Source organism: Phascolarctos cinereus, unplaced genomic scaffold (genome assembly GCF_003287225.1).
Source record: "Phascolarctos cinereus isolate Bilbo 61053 unplaced genomic scaffold, phaCin_HiC Scaffold_1;HRSCAF=81, whole genome shotgun sequence".
Classification (NCBI taxonomy): Eukaryota; Metazoa; Chordata; class Mammalia; order Diprotodontia; family Phascolarctidae; genus Phascolarctos; species Phascolarctos cinereus.
In genome coordinates, this window is record NW_027555514.1 from 69,685,194 (window position 1) to 69,706,602 (window position 21,409).

Here is a 21,409-nt window from a genome sequence, read left to right on the forward strand (position 1 = left end):
GAATTTCCAAATTATAGTTTGAATGTTTTTATAAATATTGAAATGTTTTAGTGAGTTTTGGGGTAATACTCTGTAACATTTGTTTTAAGGAAAAATAGGAATAAAACTTTGTGAAAGTTACATGGAAACAGCACTTAGCTCTTTTATCACTCTTTTACTGGAGAGTGATAGATTTATTATTTTAGTATAATGGAGGAAGGTATTTCAGTGACTAGAGGGGAAAAAAAGAAACTGAAGCTAGTTTGAAAGTAGTATCATTGAAGTTCCAAAATGAAGGAAAAAATGGGTTTTCAGTTTAAATTTATCTGCTGTTTAAGAATTGCCTCTTGTTAACTCTTCTCTTGACTATGAAAAGAGAAAAGCTTATTTAAATCAGGAAGCAATTTAAAAGTAAAATTTAATTTTGGAAAAATTTTATGTTACTACTGTATTTTCTTCCATGAATGTTATAGCAAAACATAATTGTTTAGGTAAATTAGAAGCAAAGTCACTTGAAGGTTTTGGAATGGACCATGAATATGTAAGTTTTTCAGAATCCCCGAAAGGTAACAGTATTGCAATTAATTGGCATTGTGTAATAAAAAAACTTGTGTTAAATTGTAAAGGAGAGATTCTGTAGAGTGAAGTTCTGTAAATAGTTTGTGATATGATTGGGAAATATGAGATGAAATTAAGAAAGTAGAAGAAAGTAAAGAGAAGCATCAAATCAGAATATGAAAGAAATAAGAAAGGGGAAGTTCAGAAGGGCTCTAATCAAAGTCCTCTGAAAGGATATAAAAAGAAAAGAAGGAAGAGAATTATATCAAGTAGGGATGAGAGGAGAATAGATGGAAAGTTAAGTTGGAGTCTGTTTGCACTTACTGTGAATGGAGGGTTTGAAAGTAAAGGGTTTGGAGTTTGGAAAGAGATTTGAGGGAGGTTTTTTATTCCATTGAGCTAAGAAGGAGATGAGAAAATTTATGTGATTATTCTTTATGATATGGAAAATAGAGAAATATAATTGTAATATGAAATTATTTGAGGATTGTGCGCCAAAAGTCTGCCTTAAAGGCCTATTAGAAGGTATATTTTAGTTGTAATGAGGAATGCAAAAAATCCTCATGACCCTAAAAAAAGCGTGAGAATACAAGATTGTTACTTTAAATATTTGGCAGTACACTAATTGAAAGCAATGGGCCCTGTCATGTGAAGTACCAGTAGTAAAAATGGCCCTTGAGAAAATAGATCCAGATGTGATTGAATTTATTCTAGTCTCATTTTAAGTGAGATATGTTCTTCTATTAGGATAATTGTGGTATTTGACCCTATATCAGTAAATCAGCCCTTAATGGAAAAGATACTTAAGAGTTGCAATTAAGGCAATATGTTTAGAATTTGCAAAAGTAAGTTTTGTTAAAAGTATTTTATCATGATTACTCTATACTGGTCTTTAATGCAATAAATATAGAATGCCAAAAGTAATAAAATGAATGAAATGATTTTTTTATGCAAGATAATTTGGAGATGCATTCAACTAAATTGATGTCATTTGACTTAGAATAAGTTTTGTTTCATGTTTTAAATACATAATATTGTGTATGTTATTGTGTTTCTAAATTTTCTAGTATTGTGAATTTTGGGAAACCATTGTATAAGAAATACTGTTAAGAAGATGATGCAATTGTATCATTAGAAAGCTTAAACTCCTTTTGATCTGGATAGTGTGAAATTATTAATTGTTATCAGAAGCTGTTGTCATAATGTTAAAACATATCAAGTATTTAATTGGTTATATTTTAAAAGGGAAGAATAATAATTACTATCTTTGTGGAATTCCAGAATGTAATTATTTTCTCAATTTCTAATGATTGATTTTACACCAGGATGAGTTCAAACTCAAAAAATAATAAGAAAAAAAGGATATTGAATGAATTTCTTTTGGAAAGGCCTGGTAAACTTTTTATTGTTAACTGTTAATGAAACAATATGAGAGAAATAATAATAACTATATGTAGCCCTAAGCAGTAATTAGTGAAACTTGATATTTGAGGTAAAATCTCTTGGGACTGGAATTTTATATTGATCTGAGTTTTGAATTTGAGTATAAGTGCTTGAATTATCAGGAAGTCAGTAAGCCACCATTAGAAGGAAATGCCATGAGCTATTCAAAGAGAGCGTGATCTGAGAACTGCTGCAGGTAGTTGTCTGTGTCTGAGAAAGTTGAGAGGATGACTTTGCATAGGCAAAGGAAAGATCCTCTTGACTCATTGTGTTATTTCCTTTTTGAATAGGAATGTTTCCCATCTGTTTAATCTTGAGCCTGACTTTGATGCCCTGTGAATAATGTAGAACTTTGCTGTGTAATTGGCTGTTCCAAAAGTTAACTATGACTTACCTGAAATTAAATAGAACTAAGGATGTTTTATCTTGTTATTCCTATGTTAAGTCACTCTGTGCACTTAGGCTTAGACTTGGAACACGAGTTTTGATATTGTTAGAATCATATCCCTCCTTCCTTTCATAGCTAATCCATCTAACTTTGGTAGATAAAACTGTAATTTTAAAAAATACAATGAATCTTGTTACAATGTCCAAGCACTCTGAATTGTTATATTGGGATACAAGTATAAAATTACCTTATTGCATAGCCTGCTTGATGTTCTTTCTATGACTCTGTTGTTTATAAGGTTAGTTCCACAAGGTCTCAACTGGTTATTGCCACACGAACTAATTATAGGAAAGCCAGACTGATTAAGTTTTGTCAGGTTTTACTAAATTATCTAGCATTATCCAGAGAACCTCTACAAGTGACCTGGAACCTGAGATAGTCAAGGAAATACCCACACAAATCTGTCCTGATACATGTACAGAAGCTTAAGAGATGCACAGGAGGCGCTTGCCAGACACATGAAGATCATGGACACTGCCAAAGGACTAGACAGCCCTAAAGCTACAGCTATATTGGATTTCTTTATTCATCCTATTGTAATCTTGCTTGTTCTATTAGTTCTTTGTGTGTTGTGGACCTATTCTCTATTCTATAAGTTGCTTACCATTTCTACTTGGACTGATACTGATCTAGGAATTGTTAAAAAATTATGAAACTATCAGTAGTCTCAAAGGGGGAATTTTTGGGTAGCAAAGAAAGTGAAAGCGATTCCATTTTGTCTCTGGTTCCTTTATCTTGCCCCAACCCTATTTGTACTGTAACTTTTACCTCATCTGCAACCTTCATTATTACTGAAACAGTAAGGACAGTCCTACCTATTAGGGTGGATTACAAGAGATAGTTAACCTGAAGAATAGCCTTTCCTGTTCCTAGCCCCCAGCAACTGGCCTGTTCAAAGGATACCACCTCCCCTATTCCTACCCTGCCAGAGCCCCCACCTCCAGCAATAGTCTTGTCCAATCCTGAGGTATCTCACACCCAATTCACTTCCTGCCTAAATTGAAACCTAGGTAAGCTTTGTCCTTTTGTTCCTTCAGGGAGGACATCTTTAAATTCACACATCCATAGATAGCAAGCATTCTCTGAAAACAGTAGCTTAGGATATTTTCAAAGCAATTTTGCCCAGCTGTACAGAGGCATAAACTTCCAGGGAATGCTCAACTTTGGATCCTTCCTGTTGATTAGGAGAGTGACTAGGAGCATGGTGAGAGAGTTAAATAAGAGAATAAGTGAGACTTTGATGGGAGAAAAAGTGTTAACAGCAGGGAGATTAGGGAAGATTTCACATAGAAGGTAGCAAATGAACTGTGGGCCTTGAAGGGAGATAAGGATTCTGAGAGGCAGAGAGGGGGAGTATATTTTAGGCATGGGGGTGGGGCACTATTCAAATGCATTGAGGCAAGAGATGAAATATTAAGTTCAGGTAAAAATGAATAGTCTAGTTTTACTAGAACATAGAGTGTCTGACGAAGACTAATGTTAAAGTCATAAAGGCAGATTGTAGAAGGCCTTAACTGGCATGCTGAGTAGTTTTATTTTATACAATAGGCAATAATGAGTTATTGCAGGTGTTTTTTGGTGGTGGTTTTTGTTTTTGTTTATTAGCATGTGACTGACATGATCAAACCTCTGCTTTAGGATGGTTATTCTGACATTTGTGGAGGGAATGGACTGGAGACAGAAAAGATTGGAATTAAGGAGACCAATTAATTAATTGACCAATTAATGGAGTAGATAGAACACCAGGCCTGAAGCCATGAAGACCTGAGTTCAAATTAGTGACTGTGTGACAAATCACTTCACCTCTGCCTCAGTTTCCTCATCTGTAAAATGGAGAGAATAATAGTACCCCCTCCCAGAGTTGTTGTGAGGATCAAATGAGATAATAATAATTGTAAAGCACTTAACAGCACAGTGCTTGGCACATAGTAAGTGCTATATAAATGTTAACTAGTATTACTAATTAGCAGCCTATTACAGTAGTCAAGGTCAGAGATGTTGAATCCTTGAACAAGGATGATAGCTATGAGAGTGGAAAGAAAGGGGCATATATGAGAGGTAGGCTTACTTGACAACAGATTAGAGATAGGTGATAAATGGAGTGGAGAGTCAAGGATAATTCCAAGGTTTCAAACCTGGGTGACTAGAAGATTGGTAATGTGTTCAGTAAAAACTGAAAAGTTTGGAGGAGGACGAGGTTTAGGATGAAAGGAGGTAGGGTATTTGACATAATGAATTTGGGATGACAATGGGACATTCAATTAACAATATCCAACAGATATTGTTGATATGTTGATATGGCAGTAGAATTCAGGAGAGAGATTAATGATCAATACATAAATTTGGAAATTATTTGTATAGAGATAATAATTGATCCCACTGGAGCTGATGAGATCTCCAGTGTAGAGAAATAGAGAGAGTAGAGAAATGGAACCAGGTTAGAGCCCTTGGGGGATAATGATTAGGGATGAGGAAGTGAATGATGATGCAGCAAATGAGTCTGTAAAAGAATTATCAGGAGAATCAAGAAAGTACAGTTACACAGAAGCCATGGGACACTTTCTAGGGCATCATTACCAAAAGCTGAATAGAGTCCATGTATATTACTCCTTTGTCTTGCTTTTTTTTGTTTGTATAGCCTTTTCTCTTTAAAATGTCTCTTCCCCTTTTATCTACCTATCCAAATGCTATACATCCTTCAAGGTGTCACTTCTTCTATGAAGTCTCCCTTCTCTAAATAACTCATTATGATCTCTCAGACACTCAAACATATATTATCTTGTATTAGTCTTTGCTTCATATGCATTAATCTTGTCTTTCCCATGACAGTATAAACCCTATGATGATAAGGACCATGTTTTTATTTCTTTTATGTACCCTACAAGAGGAATAATATGGTGTAATATATAGAGGGCTAGCCTTAAAGCCAGGATGACATAGGTCAAAGTCTGCCTTTCACACATACTCTCGATGTGACTTTGGGCACGTCTCTTAATTTTCCGGTGCTCTGGGCACTTATCTCAAGCTATAAGTTGTAGAGAAGGTGCTGACCTGCATTGGCAGAGGAGGTTTCCTTACCTGGGAGTTTCTTATACCAGATGTAAAATTACAGATCCATTCCCTATCACTATAATTACTATTAGAAAATTGTTAATAGTAGTAAAATTATGAAAATTTCATTTCATTTTCTTCCAGACTTTGGTGCAAATTTTCAAAATGATGAGTTCGTAGAAAACATCATGAACATTGCAGATATTGTGTTTTTACCAGGTGAGTTTAAAATTGTATTACTGTGCTAATTATAGTTAGTTGAATATACTTAGCTCTGTATTTTGTTGTTTTTTGTTTCAGTTGTGTCTGACTCTTTGTGATTGGGGTTTTCTTGGCAAAGATACTGGTATGGGTAGCTATTTCCTTCTCTGGCTCATTTTACAGATGAGAAACTGAGGCAAACAGGGTTAAGTGACTTGCCCAGGATCACACAGGTAGTAAGTATCCGAAGCTAGATTTGAACTCAGGAAGACGAATTTTCCTGACTTCAGGCCCAGCACTCTATCCACTGTGCCACCTAGCTTCCCTAGCTCTGTACTTTACTACCATGTTAGTTACACTAATTGCAATATCAATAATAATAACTCATCTACGTATAGCACTTTGTGGTTTAATGAATAGCCCTGTAAGATAGGTGGAAATTATACTTAGTAAAAAATAACTAACCTTTAGAAAGCAGTGGCATAGTATCTTTTAAATTATTTGTGTGAGACAATATGATTCTGAACTCTGGGAGTCAGGATACTAGTTTTACCATTAACTAGTTGTGAGACCTTTGGCAGATTACATGATCATTTTGACCCTCAGTCAGAACTTGGATGTAGATGGCATTCTTATTTATTTATTATTTATTAATTAGACAATTGGGGTTAAGTGACTTGCCCAGGGTCACACTGCTAGTAAGTGTTATGTGTCTGAGGTCGGATTTGAACTCAGGTCCTCCTGACTCCAGGACCAGTGCTGTATCCACTGCGCCACCTAGCTGCCCCCAGGCTACTGCATTTCTAAGGGTTGTTTTTTAAATTTTTTATCCTTGGCCACCCAGGGCTACCCTAGTTGCATCTAGGAATAATTCTCTGGGTATTAAATAGATTTTGCCCTGGTAAGGTTTTAAAATGGGGAATCATTCTAATTTGCACAAGACCTAAAAGTATCATAGCAAAGGTAGAACCCTACATCCTTTGCCCTGATTTCAGGCTCCTTGAGGGTCCTGCGTTTCTAGCAAGTGTTCTAGGTCAGTGGGTTAGGTTTGTGAGGGTACCTTTGTTTGTATCAGGCCAGATTGCTAGTCCTTTCTGCTAGGAAATACAAGCACTTACCCTATGTATCCAATCTGTTGCCAAATCTTGTCATTTCTGTCTTTGCAATATTTCTTGAATGTATCCTCTTCTCTTCAGTCACACAGATGCCTCTCTTCACAGACACCTTCACTTCAAGCCTAGACTATTGTAATAGTATTCGCCTATTGAATCTTCTTTCCTCAAGTCTCTTCCCATTTCAGTTCATCTTTCACTAAGCAGTCAACTTGATCTTCCTGAAGTGTAGGTCTGATTGTGTCGCCTCCCTCAGGAATAAACTTAAGTGACTTCCTATTACCTAGGATTAAATATAATATCCTCTGTTTTGATTTTACAACCCATCATGACTGGTCCTTTCTTTCACACTTTCCTCCCTTCCACATACATTCTAATCTAGCAATACTGGCCTTATTGTTCCTCCCATGTGACTGTCTTTCTCCAAACTTTGCACCTCTTCGTTGGCTGTCCCCCAGGCTGGGAATGCTCTCCTTCTCACTTTGGCCTCCTGGCTTTTCTGACTTCCTTTCAAGACTAAGCTAAAATCTCACCTTCTTTGAGAGGCTTTTCCTGGTGTCCTCCCCACCCCAACCCTCCAATGTCTTCTGTAAGAGATTATAGTTCCTTTACACCATATATATTTTATATACAATCTTTATATGTTGTCTCACATTTAGAATGTGAGTTCCTTGAGGGCAGGGGCCATGTTCTCGCCTTTCATTGTATCTCCACTGCTTAGCGCAGCGCCTGACACATAGGAAATGCATAAGACACATTTCTTGATTATTGACCAAATGCTGCCCACTGTCAAATGTGAGCTACCAAAGCCTCCCACCAGAGGTCTCCATTCACCCAGGAAGACATTTGTCTGAGCCCACGATATTCAGGTAAAACCCAGGCAAGGCACACAAATTCTCACACCGAGTATAACATGGAATAGGATTCCTGTACTATTAAGGGTGATGAGATGCTGATGTTGATAGTCTTCTATGAGCTTCCAATGGCTAAGTCATAATTCTTGTGTGAATCTTATGGGACTCCCTAGCATTTCCAATTTCAGGGTAACACTGGTAGGAAAGAATGGCTCTGGAGAGCCTTCATTTGTTTATGTCTGTGGGGGTAAGGAAGCTAAGAAATCAGTCTAAGTCAGATAAATCACGGTGGAAATCTGCTTATGAGTTCATTCATCCTCAGATCTGCTGGCTACCGTGCACCTGAGAAAACATTATCTGACAGGTTTTTCCTCCTTGGCTAGGCAACAGAGACTTGTGAAAGAATGAGTTTTATTAATAGCTCACAATTTGTATCCTCATATCCCTTCTCCTTTAAAACAGCATCAGTCAATCAACATTAAGTGTCAGCTATGTGCTAGACACTGTCTTAGCCTTTGAATCAGTTGATACAATGAGAGTTTTAATCATTTGTCTTGGATGCCAGATTTCTTCTACAAGACATACTGTCTTTCAGCATCAACCATTACGATACATCATTAGCATTCTAGACTTTTCCCTTTTTACTGTATTAACAGATTAGTCATAAACATTCCTTAATGAACATCTTTTCGTATATGTGTCCACACCATCTTCTCTGCCATGTGTCTGGTTTTATTCATTTTGACGCCAAAGAGCTCATGAGATACGACATTTATTAAGCCTTTAAATTTTTTTGTTTTTCATTATTTCCACCTCAGAATCTACTGAATTAAAGGATCTTCAGTTTCAAGAAATGTTTAAAATATTTGAAAAACAGGCAATTAAGTTGCATCGGTAAGCGTTATTCAAATAACTAATTTTTTATGACTGGTAATTTTAAACGTATTTGTTGTATCTTTCTCATTCTTTTGTAGATTGGATGAATCTTATAATAAAAAACATGAACAGCAATAAAATAACAAACTATAATCTCTTTAGATACATTATGATTATATAAATGTAACTTTTGCCCAGCTATAATTAATGTGTGTAAATCGTTATCATTTCTATTCTGTATTTTATTACATCTAGAGAGGCTTCTCTAAATGCACACATTATATTTGTGATTTTTAATGGCAGAATAATGATCCATTTGCTAACACGTCATAGGTCATCAATCTGGGGCTGCAATGGACCTTAGAGAACAGCTAGTTCAATCTCATTTTGCAGATGAGCCAGACAGTCAACTCACATTTATTAAGCACTTACTACACTGGAGATGCAAAGAAAGGTAAAAAAACAGTTTCTGATGTCAAGGAGCTCACAGGCTAATGGAAGAGACAACATGCCAATGAACATGTACAAATGAGATATGATAGACAAGATAAATTGGAGATAGCCTCAGAGGGAAGGCACTAAAATTAAGGAAGAGCTTCTCATAGAAGATAGGACTTCAGCTGAGACTTGAAGGAAGCCAAGGAATTCAGGCAGCAGAGGTAAAGAGGGAGAGCGTTCTGGATCTAAGTGACGGCCAGTGAGAACACTTGGAATCAGGAGATGGAGCATCTTGTGTGAGGAGCAGCAAGGAGGCCAGTATCCCTGAATTACAGTGTGCGGAGAGGCTGTAAGGTGTTAGAAGACTGGAGAGGTAGAAAGGAGTCAGGTTATGAAAAGCTTTAAAAGCCAAATGGAGGACTTTATATTTTCTTCTGGAGGAAATAGGGAGCCACTGGAGTTTTTTGAATAGGAAACTGAGGTGGCAGAGTGTGGGCGCTATGGTCAAACCTGTGCTTTAGATAGGTGACAACTGAGTAGAGGATGGATTGGAGTGGAGAGAAACTTGAGGCAGGAAGACCAACCAGCTGGCTAGTGCAATAGTCAAGGTGTGAGATGATGAGTGTTAGATGAAAGAAGGGAGAGATATTACAAGTATCACCCTCAGCTCAAAGCTTATTTGAATAATACTCTTTTTATTGGTGGAGAATGATTATTCTCCCCTCTGATTGGAGAGCTGGAAGTCGAAGCAATAAATGCCTCCCAAAGCCTTCATTTATAGGGGGCTCAGAACTTTCCAGGTAACTCTCCATTCTCCATCAGTGTCTCTGCTTGATTCCAGCTCCACAGAATATCATGCCCCTGCGTTGGGTAGGCCCCTGGTGATTCCTATTCTCCCTCCATGTTTTTCAGCATCTTTTTGTGTATCATCTTCTCCCATTAGATTGTAAGCTCCCTGAGGGCAAGGGGTATCTTTATTTTTCTTATTTGCATCCCCAGCACTTAGCACAGTACCAGGCACATAGTAGGAACATAATGTTTATTTAATTGAATTGAACTGAAAAATTACTGAATGATCTTGTGTGAGAGGTGGAATTGGTGAAAGCTTGAGAGGAAGCCTGAAGATAGGATCTGTCTTTCCTCTGTGTGCTTGCCAACTCTACTCTTCACACAGTCTAAGAACATTGAGTAATCCATTTCTGTCAACAAGGAAACTCCAATTCAAATGGCCTTTGAGCCTTGGGTTATATTTCTCCCCTGGGCTGAAACTTTTTACAACCCTTTACAAAAATCAGTAATCAGTGTCCACCAATGAAGAGAATCTTATGCAAATGTAGTTTAGCTGCAGGTTACATGAAATTTGGACTTATTGGACTTGACAATTGATTGATTGTGTGTGTGTGTGTGTGTGTGTGTGTGTGTGTGTGTGTGTGTGTGACAGAGAGAGAGAGAGAGAGAGATAAAGTGAGAGAGTGTGTCAGAAAGGTCAGGAATGACACCTAGGTTGTGAGCCTGGGCGACTTGGTTGGTTGATTAGTTGTTTGGTGACTAGAAGGATGGTGTTACTCTCAACAGTACTAGGAAAGCTAGGAATAGGGGAGGGTTTTGGGGAAAAGATGGTGAGTTCAATTTGGGACATATTGAATTTAAGATATCTATAGGACATCCAATTCAATATGTCCAACAGGTATGTGGTGATGCAAAGGTCAGGAGAGAGGTTACAGAAGAACAAGTATATTTGAGAGTCATCTGCATAGATATTATAATTGTAATCATGAGAGCTAATGAAGTCATCAGGAGTAATATTATAGAGGGAGAAGAGAAGAGGGCTCAGGAGAGAGCCACTAACTAACATAGTGGGCATGTCTTAGATAAATACATAGCAAAAAAGCCAGAGAAGGAGTGGTCAAACAAATAGAAAGAGAACCAGCAGTGTCATGTAAACCTAGAGAAAATGTAATATCAAGGATAGTGCTGGGAACATAGCTGATGCTTAATAAATGTTTATTGAGTTGACTTGAAATTGAGAAGAGGGTAATTGACAGTGTCATAGGCTATAGAGACCAAGAAGGATGAAGACTGAGAAAAGACTGTTAGATTTGCCAGTTAAGAGATCATTAGATAAGGAAACTGATAACCAGATTGGTTAAATTATTTGTCCAAGGTTATTCATATAGTAAATGTGGCAGAACCAGGGATTTGATTCCATGTCCTCTGACTCAAAATCAATTATTCCTTCCTTCCTCCCTCCTTCCCCACTTCTTTTCTCCCTATCTCCCTCTTCTCTTCCTTCCTCCCTTCATTCTTTCTTCCCTTCTTCCCTTTCCTTTTTCCTTCTTTTTTCTCTTCTTTCCTTCCTTTTAAATTATGTACCATTTCATCAATTTTGTTTCATCTTTGGGCAGGGGCCATGCTGATCTTCTTTATATAATTTTAATTTAAGTGTATTGCTGCCAAAGTTAGCACAATGCAATGATCTTTCCATAATACCATTTCCCAGCTGTTGAATATTTGAATTCCCTCCATATTTTTGCTACTTTATGCATAGCCTACCCATAAGCATCATTGTAGAACTTTTCTTTTGAATTAATTCCTTGGGTGTGTGTGTGTGTGTGTGTGTGTGTGTGTGTGTGTGTGTGTGTATTCCCAATAACGAGATTGCTAAGTTAACCAATATAATCAGTTTTATGATTCTGAATATGTAGTACCAGATGGTCCTCCAAAAAACCCCACATTTATTTGCCTTGCTACTAGCCATGTATACATATTTTCCCATAATCTACTCAACAAAAATTAAAATTTTAATTAATTTTGCTAATTAAATGAATGTGAAGTGATACTCCCCAGTTGATTTAATTTGTATTTATTTATTGGTGAGGCTGATTATATTTCAGATGTTTAGTTACTATTTCTCTTTTCTCCTCTGTAAATTGCTTATATCCTTTGACTCTTTGCATAAACATGAACAATAGTTTGCATTTTATCCTAGAGGAAATAAGAGAGCTATTAACATTTTTTGAGCAGAGCAGTAACATGCTTAGACCTGTGTTTTAGGAATTTGACAGCTATGTGGAAGATGGATTGAAGACAGAAGAGACTAGAGGCAGGGAGACTAATTAAAAGGCTATTGCAAAAGTCCACATGAGGGGAGATGAGGGCCTGACCTAGAGTGGTGACCTTGAGAGTAGAGAGAAAGGGATGAATATAAGGGAGATTATGTAAGTAAAATGGAAAAACTTGGCAACTGATTGGATGTGTGGGATGAGAGAGAGTAAAAAATCAAGGATTACTCTGAGATTGAAAATAGGGAAATTATGGAGTCCCTGGTGGTCATCCTTCCCCAGATTCCCCATCCACGATGTCTGCTGCTGGACTCTAACATCCACCTCTGGGTGGTCCTGCCCATTATATTCATCACCTTCTTCGTGGGCATGATCTGCCATTATCTGTCCATCCTGCTGTAGAGCAACAAGAAGCTCACCCAGGAGCAGGTGTTCCAAAGTCAAGTCTTAATTCGAAGTGGAGTCCTCAGAGAAAATGGAGAATACATTCCCAAACAGTCTTTCTTGACATGAAAGTATTATTTCAACAACCCTGAGGATGGAAAACAAAGAGGAAAGTAGTTCCACCGTCTCTTATGACAGATCCTACCATGCTCACAGACATGATGAAAGGAAATGTAACAAATGTACTTCCTATGGTTCTTATTGGTGATGGATCAACATGACTTTCTCAGGATTTGTAACAACCACGGTCACATTTCCTCTGACGCTCCGATTTAAATCCCTGCTATAGCAAGGAATTGAATTGCTCACTTTAGATGCATCCTGGTGGAGTTCTGCATCGTGGTACTTCCTCAATGCATTTGGACTGTGAAGCATTTATTCCCTTATTCTGGGCCAAGGCAATACTGCAGACTAATCCTGAGTGATGCAGGAGCAGCAATGGTCATGCCTTGCAGACACCAACAAAGCTTTTAAGACTGAGTGGGAATCTTTGGAGCTTACTGATCATCAGTGGGCACTAGATGATGTTAAGAAGAGCTCATGGCCCAGGATCTCCATTTTGAAAGCATGTTCCGAAAGAGCTACAGACACCCCTTTTCTGAAGGCTCAGGTGTGGTAAACCAATACTGACATCTCCAGCCCACTGCTGGGCTCAAGGAAATCATAAGAGTTTTTTTGTTGTTTGTGTTTGAAAAGGTCAGAATAAAGGGGAGCCAAGGTTAGACATGTTGAAAAAAAAAAGAAAATAAGGAAATCAGAGGAATGATTGGGTTTAGGTAATGAGTTATGTTTTAGAAAAGTTAAATTTGAGATATCTATGAGTTATCTAGACAGAAAGGTCTATCAGGGAGTTGAACATGTAGGCCTGGAGCCCAGCAGAGAATGTATGTTTGGGAATCATTTGCTTAGTGATGATGATTGAATCAATGGAACTTAATGAGATCACTGGAGAGAAAACATAGAAAGAGAAGAGGGTCCTGGACAGGACTCATAGGGAATGGGTCATTTGTGATGATCTTACAAAAGCTGGTGAGGAGGATTGGTCAAACAGTAGGAGAATCAGGAAATAGAAGTGTTATAAACACTCAAGAAGGACAGGGTATGGGTAGAGTCAATAGTGTTAATACTGAAAATAATTCAGAAAGGATAAGAATTGAGAAATTGAGAAATCATTGAGAAAACTATTCCTGAATATCAGTGGGAGGAGACCCATGACAGGAATATTGTTCTGGAGTGGGTATCCCAGTGGACATCTATCCCAGGTTCTGTACCCCTAAAAACATGGATCATGAGCCCCAACCAATATGAATACCATTAATAAGCAGTATACACAATTGTTCAAAGCACACTAATTTAATGAAATGGCAGTTAGAATAGTAGCAACAAAATGTTTCCCCCATAAACCTATGGGTTGTAGAAGAGTTCATGCCCAAACAAAGGCTAAAGAGGATCACAGACAATAAAATGGATGATTTTGATTGAATAAAATAGAAGATTTTACTCAAATAAAACCAATGCAGTTCAAATTAGAATGGAGATGGTTAACTGGGAAAAAATTTTACAGCAAGTTTCTCTTGTCAAGATCTGATATCTAAGATGTATTATTGGCATACGAATAGTATTATATGCTGATGACTCAAAAGTTGTAATAATGACAGCCATTTTCTAATAGATAAATGGCCAAAGGATATGAATAGATAACTTTCAAGGGAAGAAATCCAAGCTTTCAACAATAAAAAATATGAAAAAATTACTTCAAATCATTCATAATTAAGGAAGTGAAAATTAAAACAATTCTGAAGCTCTACCTCTTATCTATCAGATTTGCAAACATGACAGAAAAGGAAAATGACAATTGTTGGAGGGGCTGTGGGAAAACAAACATACTACACTGGTGGAACTGTTAATTGGTCCAGCCATTCTGAAAAGCAGCTTGGAACTGTTGCTCTCTCTCTCCCCCTCACCCCCAATCAACTATACATACCTTATGACCCAGAGAGACCAATACTAGGCCCTCCCTCTCTTTCCCCAGAGATCAAAGAAAGAGGAAAATATGTACACACATATTTATGGTAGCTCTTTCTGTAGTGACTAAGAACTGTAGACTAAGGGAGTGCATATCAATTGGGGAATGGCTAAACAAATTTCAGCATGTGATTGTGTTCTGGGCTATGCTTATCTTGGGCCATGTCTTCTAGTAGTTTAGGTCTGATATTGTCATGAAATGAGATATTTGTAGACCATTCAGCCATTAACAAAAGGAGATGTACTTGACTATATCAGAGGAAGGATGCATCAGTGACATCTTGAGTTGATTCAGCAGAGTGAAGCTGTCGTATCTCTTGAGTTGCCCATCATAGTCTATTTGACAAATCTCAGATAATACCTGGAACTCCCTGTAGATGTTTTATGCACAGGTGAGCAGGAAGTGATGTCAGTAACCTGAGCCATTAGTCATACCCCACCAAGTCTCAAGGATGGTTTAAATACTTTTTAAGGAAAAACTAGCCCTACCTTACATGGAAATGGGGGTAGGGGTATTAGGATATTGTTGTACCATGGAATGTAATGGAATATTATTGTGATGTAAGAAATAATTGAAGAAATGATTTCAAACAAAATTAGGATGAGTTGAATGAAGTGGTGCAGAATGAAGTGAGCAGAACCTGAAAGCAATTTTTACAGTAACAGTATGGTAAACAAAAACAACTTTAAAAGACTTAAGAACTGATTAATGCAATGAATCAGTCATGATTCCAAAGGACTAGTGATAAAATACATTACCTACGTCCTGATAGACAGGCAATGAAATCAAGGTACAGAATGAGATCTACATTTCAGACATGGCCAGTGTGGGATTTATTTTGCTTGACTATACTTATGTGATACAATGATTTTGTTTTATTATTATTTTAATTTAGGAGGAGAGGGATTAGCAATAGGATTACCACAATGAAAAATTAAAAGTAAGAAAAAAGAGTCATTGAAGCATTTAAAAATGCATAAAAGAGAAGAGAATGAAAGTCATTGGAAAACGCAGACAAGCAGGTCAGCTTTGGGGATGTAACATGTTGAATTATATCTTTAAAGAGAAAAGCAAGCTGTTCATAAAACCGATTTATGCCTTTATGTGTGATCCTATCTTTCAGCTTTGTATGGAGATATTTATCTCATTTGATGTTAGTTGACTTGATGATTAAAAAGTTCAAAAACAATAAAACCCAACAACAACAAAAAAGACTTTGGAGAAAGGATGCTGCAAATATTGTGTCTATTTTTTTTAAAAAGGACAAAAGTAGAGTCTAGTTGGGTTAACTTGTGTAACAATCATTCAGTAAATGCATGGATCTGATGCCTTTCAAAGGGGCCATAATTGCTAAAGACCATGAGGGCTATCTTTCTTTCTAGTTTTATAAGAGACAAAGCTATCATGAGATCAGAACTGATGGCAGAGTTTTCATTGTAGCAGCAATTTTTAAGTCTTTCTGAAGAGAGACTAGAGAGAGATTTGGAAAGAGTGAGCAGGAGAGATGAGAATGGCTGCAGTTGGCATTTCCCTTAATATTGCCTAAACACAGTCAAAACCGGTTACCACTGAGTTTCTTTTATTTAAAAAAATTGCTTACTGGTTATTTGTATTTTAATGATGGTGCTAGATAAACCTAAGATAATTTTTATTGCATCTTAAATTAGTGGATGAGGGGAAAAGCAATGATTCAGATTCAGCCAGCTGGAAGAGCACCTTCCAATTTGACAATCAGGAGATTGCTTTGGGAACATGGCAGAGTAGCAGGGAACAGTACAGTGAGCCCCTTGTGGAAACTCCCACAAACTGATAGAGAAAACACGCCAGACAGAATATTAATTAGGAAATCCATCACCAGTCACAATCACTTTTCCAGACCAGGGTGGGCATAGGGAGATAGAGAGGTTTGTGGACACTAAGGACTGGGTGTGGTTAGGAGTACAAATGAGGCACTATAGCACAAGGAAAAGTTGTGCACTAGGGCGAGAGGAGGTCTCAGATCCATACGAGGGCACTGTGTGCAGGATGCAATGGTTGACATTGTCACCCTGGGTCACAGATCTAGTAGATTGAGAAAGGGATCTATGCAGAGGGTTGGCAGACCCTAGGCTCTGCAAGAAGCAGTGACGTGATTCTGAACCCAGGAGCAGAGTGAGTTCTCAGTTCCAGCATCTACCCCAATGTGAAGTCTGCAGAGGATTTATGAGTCCGGGAATTACAGACCAAAGTAGAGCTTGTACTTTTCTCACTCTGAATTGGAAGAACTGTCTGATTAATGGTTGAGTCCAGTAGCAGTCGATTCTTACTCAGGCCCAAGACCAGGTCAGAAAGTTATAGGACTTAACCAAGGGGACAGCATTCAGACTTTGCCCTAGCTCAGACCACTTAGGGAGCACTGATAGCTTGCAGGTGCTCAGCCCGAGCTGTCCCTGAGATCCTGGGGATGACATAATATACAGTACTTTAAGAAATAGCAATGTGACCAACCCAGACCTTCCCTCCAGAGTGTGCAGAGCCTAGCCCTAACAGAAAGTCTTAGGTCAGGAAGTAGGCTAGAAGATGAACAACAACAACAAAAAAGGAATCCCATCATAAAAAGCTATTATGGTGAAGGGATGCCCTAGACACAAGCAATGAAGAAGTGACTACAAAATATTTAGAAGCAAAGCCTCAAAAATACAGCTTGAACATAAATTCAGGTAGAATTTCCAGAAGAGATGAGATAAGAGGTTTTTTTTTTAAAAGGCTACCTTTTTAAAATAAATGAAATGTGCTAGAGGAAAAAATTGGAAAAGAAATGAGAGCTATGGAATAATGAAAGGATTGATAGGTGAATTAACAGCTCAGCAGAGGAGGTACAAAAATCTCGTCTAAGCAATAAACTCCCTGAAAATTAGATTGGAACAAAGAGAAACCAATAATTTCATGAAACAATAAGAAATAATGAAATAAAGTCAGAAGATTAAAACAAATAGAAGAAAATGTAAGGAAATGTAAACAAAAACAAATGGCCTGGAAAACAGGAGAAAAATGTAAAAATAAATGTGCTACCTGAAATTCATGACCAAAAAAAACCTTAGACGTTCTATTTCAAGAAATCATAAACTGCCCAGATCTTGAAGAACCAGTGAGTTAATAAACATTTACTAACTGCTAGGCACTATTCTAAGTACTGGAGATACAAATAAAAACAGAAAGAAATACAAATAGTTCTCTTCCAATGGAGAAAGCTGAAAATATAAAAGGGAGCTGAAAATCAGTGCAGGAGGGGTGGGGAAAGAAATGGTAGAGAATGTCCTGTAAGTCAGAGAGGAATGAAGAGATGGTTGTCCTGGGTTACCTCCTTAATTTGGAGGTTCTGGGAGGAACCAGCCAGTAAGAGGGAGAGATCATAGGAACAGACAGTACTTTCTTTTCTTTTTTTAAAATTTATTTTGATTTATCAACAATCACTTCCATATGCTTTTGAGTTTAAAATTTTTCTCCCCCTTCCTCCCCACCATCCTCCCCAAGATGGTGCACAATCTGATACAGGCTATACATATACATTCCTATTAAACATATTTTCACGTTAGTGTTGTTGTAAGTAAGAATTAGAGCCAATAGGAGGAACCATCAGAAAGAACAGAAGAAAAAAAATAGCAAATAGTATGCTTTGATCTACAGAGAGTACTTTCAATGTGAGAGAAGTGTGAGAGGTAGCCCCAAGGTGGAGTGAGCTTTCAGGGTAAAAAGGTTTCTATGGCATGGTAGACAAAGTCTACCATGAGTCAGTAGTACAGTCTCACAGCTAATTGTTTCTCCGATGTCCAGAGAATCTAGGGTTTTCCCTCTAGGCTGCCAATGTAAAACCTCATGTCAAACCACTTCCCTCCTTTCTTCACAAATGGCACTAACCAATTACTCCACTCTTGGAGATCCCAGAGGACAAAGTGCAAGTAGAAAGAAATCCCAAAACGTAAACTTCCAGGAATATCATGGCCAAAATTCATAGCTTCCAGGTCAAAGAAAAAGTACTACAAGCAGTCAGAAAGAATTTAAGTACCAAGTAACTACAGCCAGGATTGCACATGATTTAGCAGCCACCAGTACTAAGGAGCAGAAAGTTTGGAATATGATATTCCAGAAGGCAAAGAATATAGGTTTATAGCCAAGAATAACTTATCCAGCCATAGAGGGATTCTAATTAGAAGGCATGTTTGGTTCTGTTGTGTCTTTGTGATCTTCAGAGAAGAATGGAAGGAGAAGAGGAATATACTAGGGAGGAAAAGGAAAGAAAGATTAGAGAAAAATTATCTCTGCAAGTAGAAGTCTTAAGGAAGCAGCTTCCCCCTCATTAGATTTTTTAAAGACTGGGGGACCACTTGTCAGTTATTTTGTAGGGGGTATTCTTTTGTGTGTGTGTTGGACCAGCTTTCAAATTCTGAGATTCCGTGACTAGGGAAAAGTTCCTATAAAAACAAGATGTGGAAGTTTTAGTGAACTGTGAGCTTAAAGTGATTAAACAATGTGATATGGCAGCTGTCAAAGGAAATGCAAACTTATTATAGGTTAAAAGAGACATCTAAGTCTACTGTATTTTCCCTTTAGCTGGATTTCATCTGGTACATTGTGTGAAAACCCATTTTAATATAATAGGTGTGTTTCCAAGGCTCCCTGAAAGTGACTAGGGTTAACAATCAGTGCCCCTTGGTGAAGCTAGGAAATGTGTGCAAGCATACATCTCCCAGAGTTTTCAGGTTTTGTTTCCTTTGCCTTTGAAGAGACTTTCTGTTGCCAGTTTCATCGACTTGGGATGTAAAAGAAACACCTGTCTGAATCATATTTTGTGTTTTTATTCTGAATGTGGCTAATGAGTTTTGGGTTCTGCACTAAGACATGCATAAAGTGACTGTGCAAGAGATTTGTGGGTGTGGTTTATTGGAAAGATACATAGGAGCAGTTATTATTTGTTAGTCTCTTGCTTTTGTGGATGTAGCCACAACAGTCCCTGTATCGGCAGCCCCAGATGTCATCCAACCCTAGATACTCAATTACTGGGAACATGGAAAGTTCCTTCAATAAAACAACCAGGAAATGTTCAGGCAGAAGTAAAAACCGGTGCCGTATGTGCTGAACCATTCACTATCCCGTTGGTTTTATGCCCCAAAGTGGCGACAGATGGAAAAGAACACTGGCAGTACCTTTGTGACATTTCCCCCTGTGTTCAGGTGCAAAATATCTCAAAGAGAAGTAGGAATTTAGAAAAAACTTGTGACAAGATGTAGATCTCATCTTTGGAGGTCAGGTAGGGAGGAGGTTTGTATAAGATTCAAAGAAAACTAATCATTGTCAAATAGAAAAGGAGAAATTCAGAGGATGGGTAAGTGACCATAATGCAGGTAGTTGTCGGGGTTAACACTAAGAATAATGTACAAATTTGGTTAAGAAACCTAATTACTTGAATGCTGGTGGCACATTTAAATTGAATTTAGAATATTCAGAAGATTCACTTCTGTGTAAACTTGGGTTTTGTGCAACAATTATTAATGCAAAATATATTTCACATATGAAATTTGTTTTTTTCTCTCTCCAGAATGATGAATGAACTAGATAATCTTGAGCTTGTAAGTATGTTTTACTTTCAAATTGAAATTGTCTATTTCCTGCAGTAAGTGTATCAGTAGCTCCCTGCCCTCGATACATCCAGCAGTTCTTAGTGAAACACCTTGAGGTCCAAGCTCTCAAGTGATCTAGTAGAGAGCCATCTATCTAGCTGTTGGAGTGAATGATACCTGATGTTCCAGGCTTGCATAAGGGGTGACAGTGGGGAGATCCTGGAAAGAATAAGTAATAAAGGAGAATCTTATGCAAATGTAAGGCTTAAGTTCACAAAAGTTTAAATTAATACACATATTCTTTGACATAGCTTCTTCATCCGTTTTTAGATATAGATTTTTTTAGAGTACTTCTCCACCCTAATTGGTTTTTCTGGGTAGGAAACTTCAGATTTTTGCAACTATAATCTTGGGCCTGTAGTTTTTAATGGTGTTGGAAACGTGACCCAAGATAATCAGAGAGATTCTAACACTTAGGAGAGAGCTCAGTTTCCTGTTCTGTGAAATGAGGGGGTCAGACTAGATGATTCTAAGGTCCTTCCAGCCCCAAGGCTCTGTAATTCTATCCTTCCGGAATGAGTTCTGTCTTGCAAGAAATCTTGGGAACGGCTTGACACCTCATCATTAAGAGATTCAGTTACAGATTCTTGTGGTTTATGGGCCTGATTGACAACCAGTCCAACTAGATTTGTTGACTTGGAGCCACCTTCCCTGTAAAACTATAGTGTTATGGCATAGGTTCCATACTATTTCACAGATTTTTCTATTTGTGCCTACTTCTGGTGGGGCAAGTGTGTTGCCATTAACTAGAGTAACAACAGATATCCTAATGCAATAAAAGCTGAGTATGTCAGTAGTAGTTTTTGGAAGAAAAAAACCCAGTTATATTGGACTATATTTAGTAGCATGAAATATATAATAATGAGCCACCGGGAGATTGAAATATAAGCATTGTAGTAAAAGTTATTTCTGACATTGCCAGATTTTAGACATGAGTAAACCTCTGATCTGACCAAAGCAAGATATTTAGGATATTTGTAAAGTTCTTGCACTAGCATATTATACTGTTAATATTGTATTAAGTCCAATGTAAAATTTCTCTAATCTGCTACAATGTCCTCTTTAATCATAGATCTGTCTCCTTTTCACGCTCTTAGACTACAAATTCTGTTTTTCTGTGACTTATTTTAGAAGCTAAACTACACATTGCTGATATATGATTATGTTCTCAGTGCCACTTATATTTCCTAACTATTATTTCATAAAATTTTATTTAAATTCTTTCTTGATGTTACAATAGGATCTTAGATTTAGAGTTAA

At 37.5% G+C, this 21,409-nt stretch overlaps 1 protein-coding gene, 1 non-coding gene and 1 pseudogene across 4 annotated transcripts in view; 2 read left to right on the plus strand and 1 right to left on the minus strand.

Annotated features, from left to right (window-relative positions):
* Window positions 1-21,409, plus strand: part of CCDC7 (coiled-coil domain containing 7) — a 129,645-nt gene that overhangs the window by 56,803 nt on the left and 51,433 nt on the right. For all 3 annotated transcript variants that reach the window (XM_078152215.1, XM_020990456.2, XM_020990460.2), the window contains exons 9-11: window positions 5,624-5,698; window positions 8,465-8,540; window positions 20,068-20,098. In XM_078152215.1, the coding sequence (XP_078008341.1) occupies window positions 5,624-5,698; window positions 8,465-8,540; window positions 20,068-20,098 (182 nt within the window). The remainder of the gene's footprint in view (window positions 1-5,623; window positions 5,699-8,464; window positions 8,541-20,067; window positions 20,099-21,409) is intronic.
* LOC144455158 (U6 spliceosomal RNA) lies at window positions 11,322-11,425 on the minus strand. The gene has a single exon (XR_013483868.1). It is a non-coding gene; the product is annotated as a U6 spliceosomal RNA (small nuclear RNA).
* Window positions 12,275-13,068, plus strand: LOC110211172 (ER membrane protein complex subunit 3 pseudogene; annotated as a pseudogene).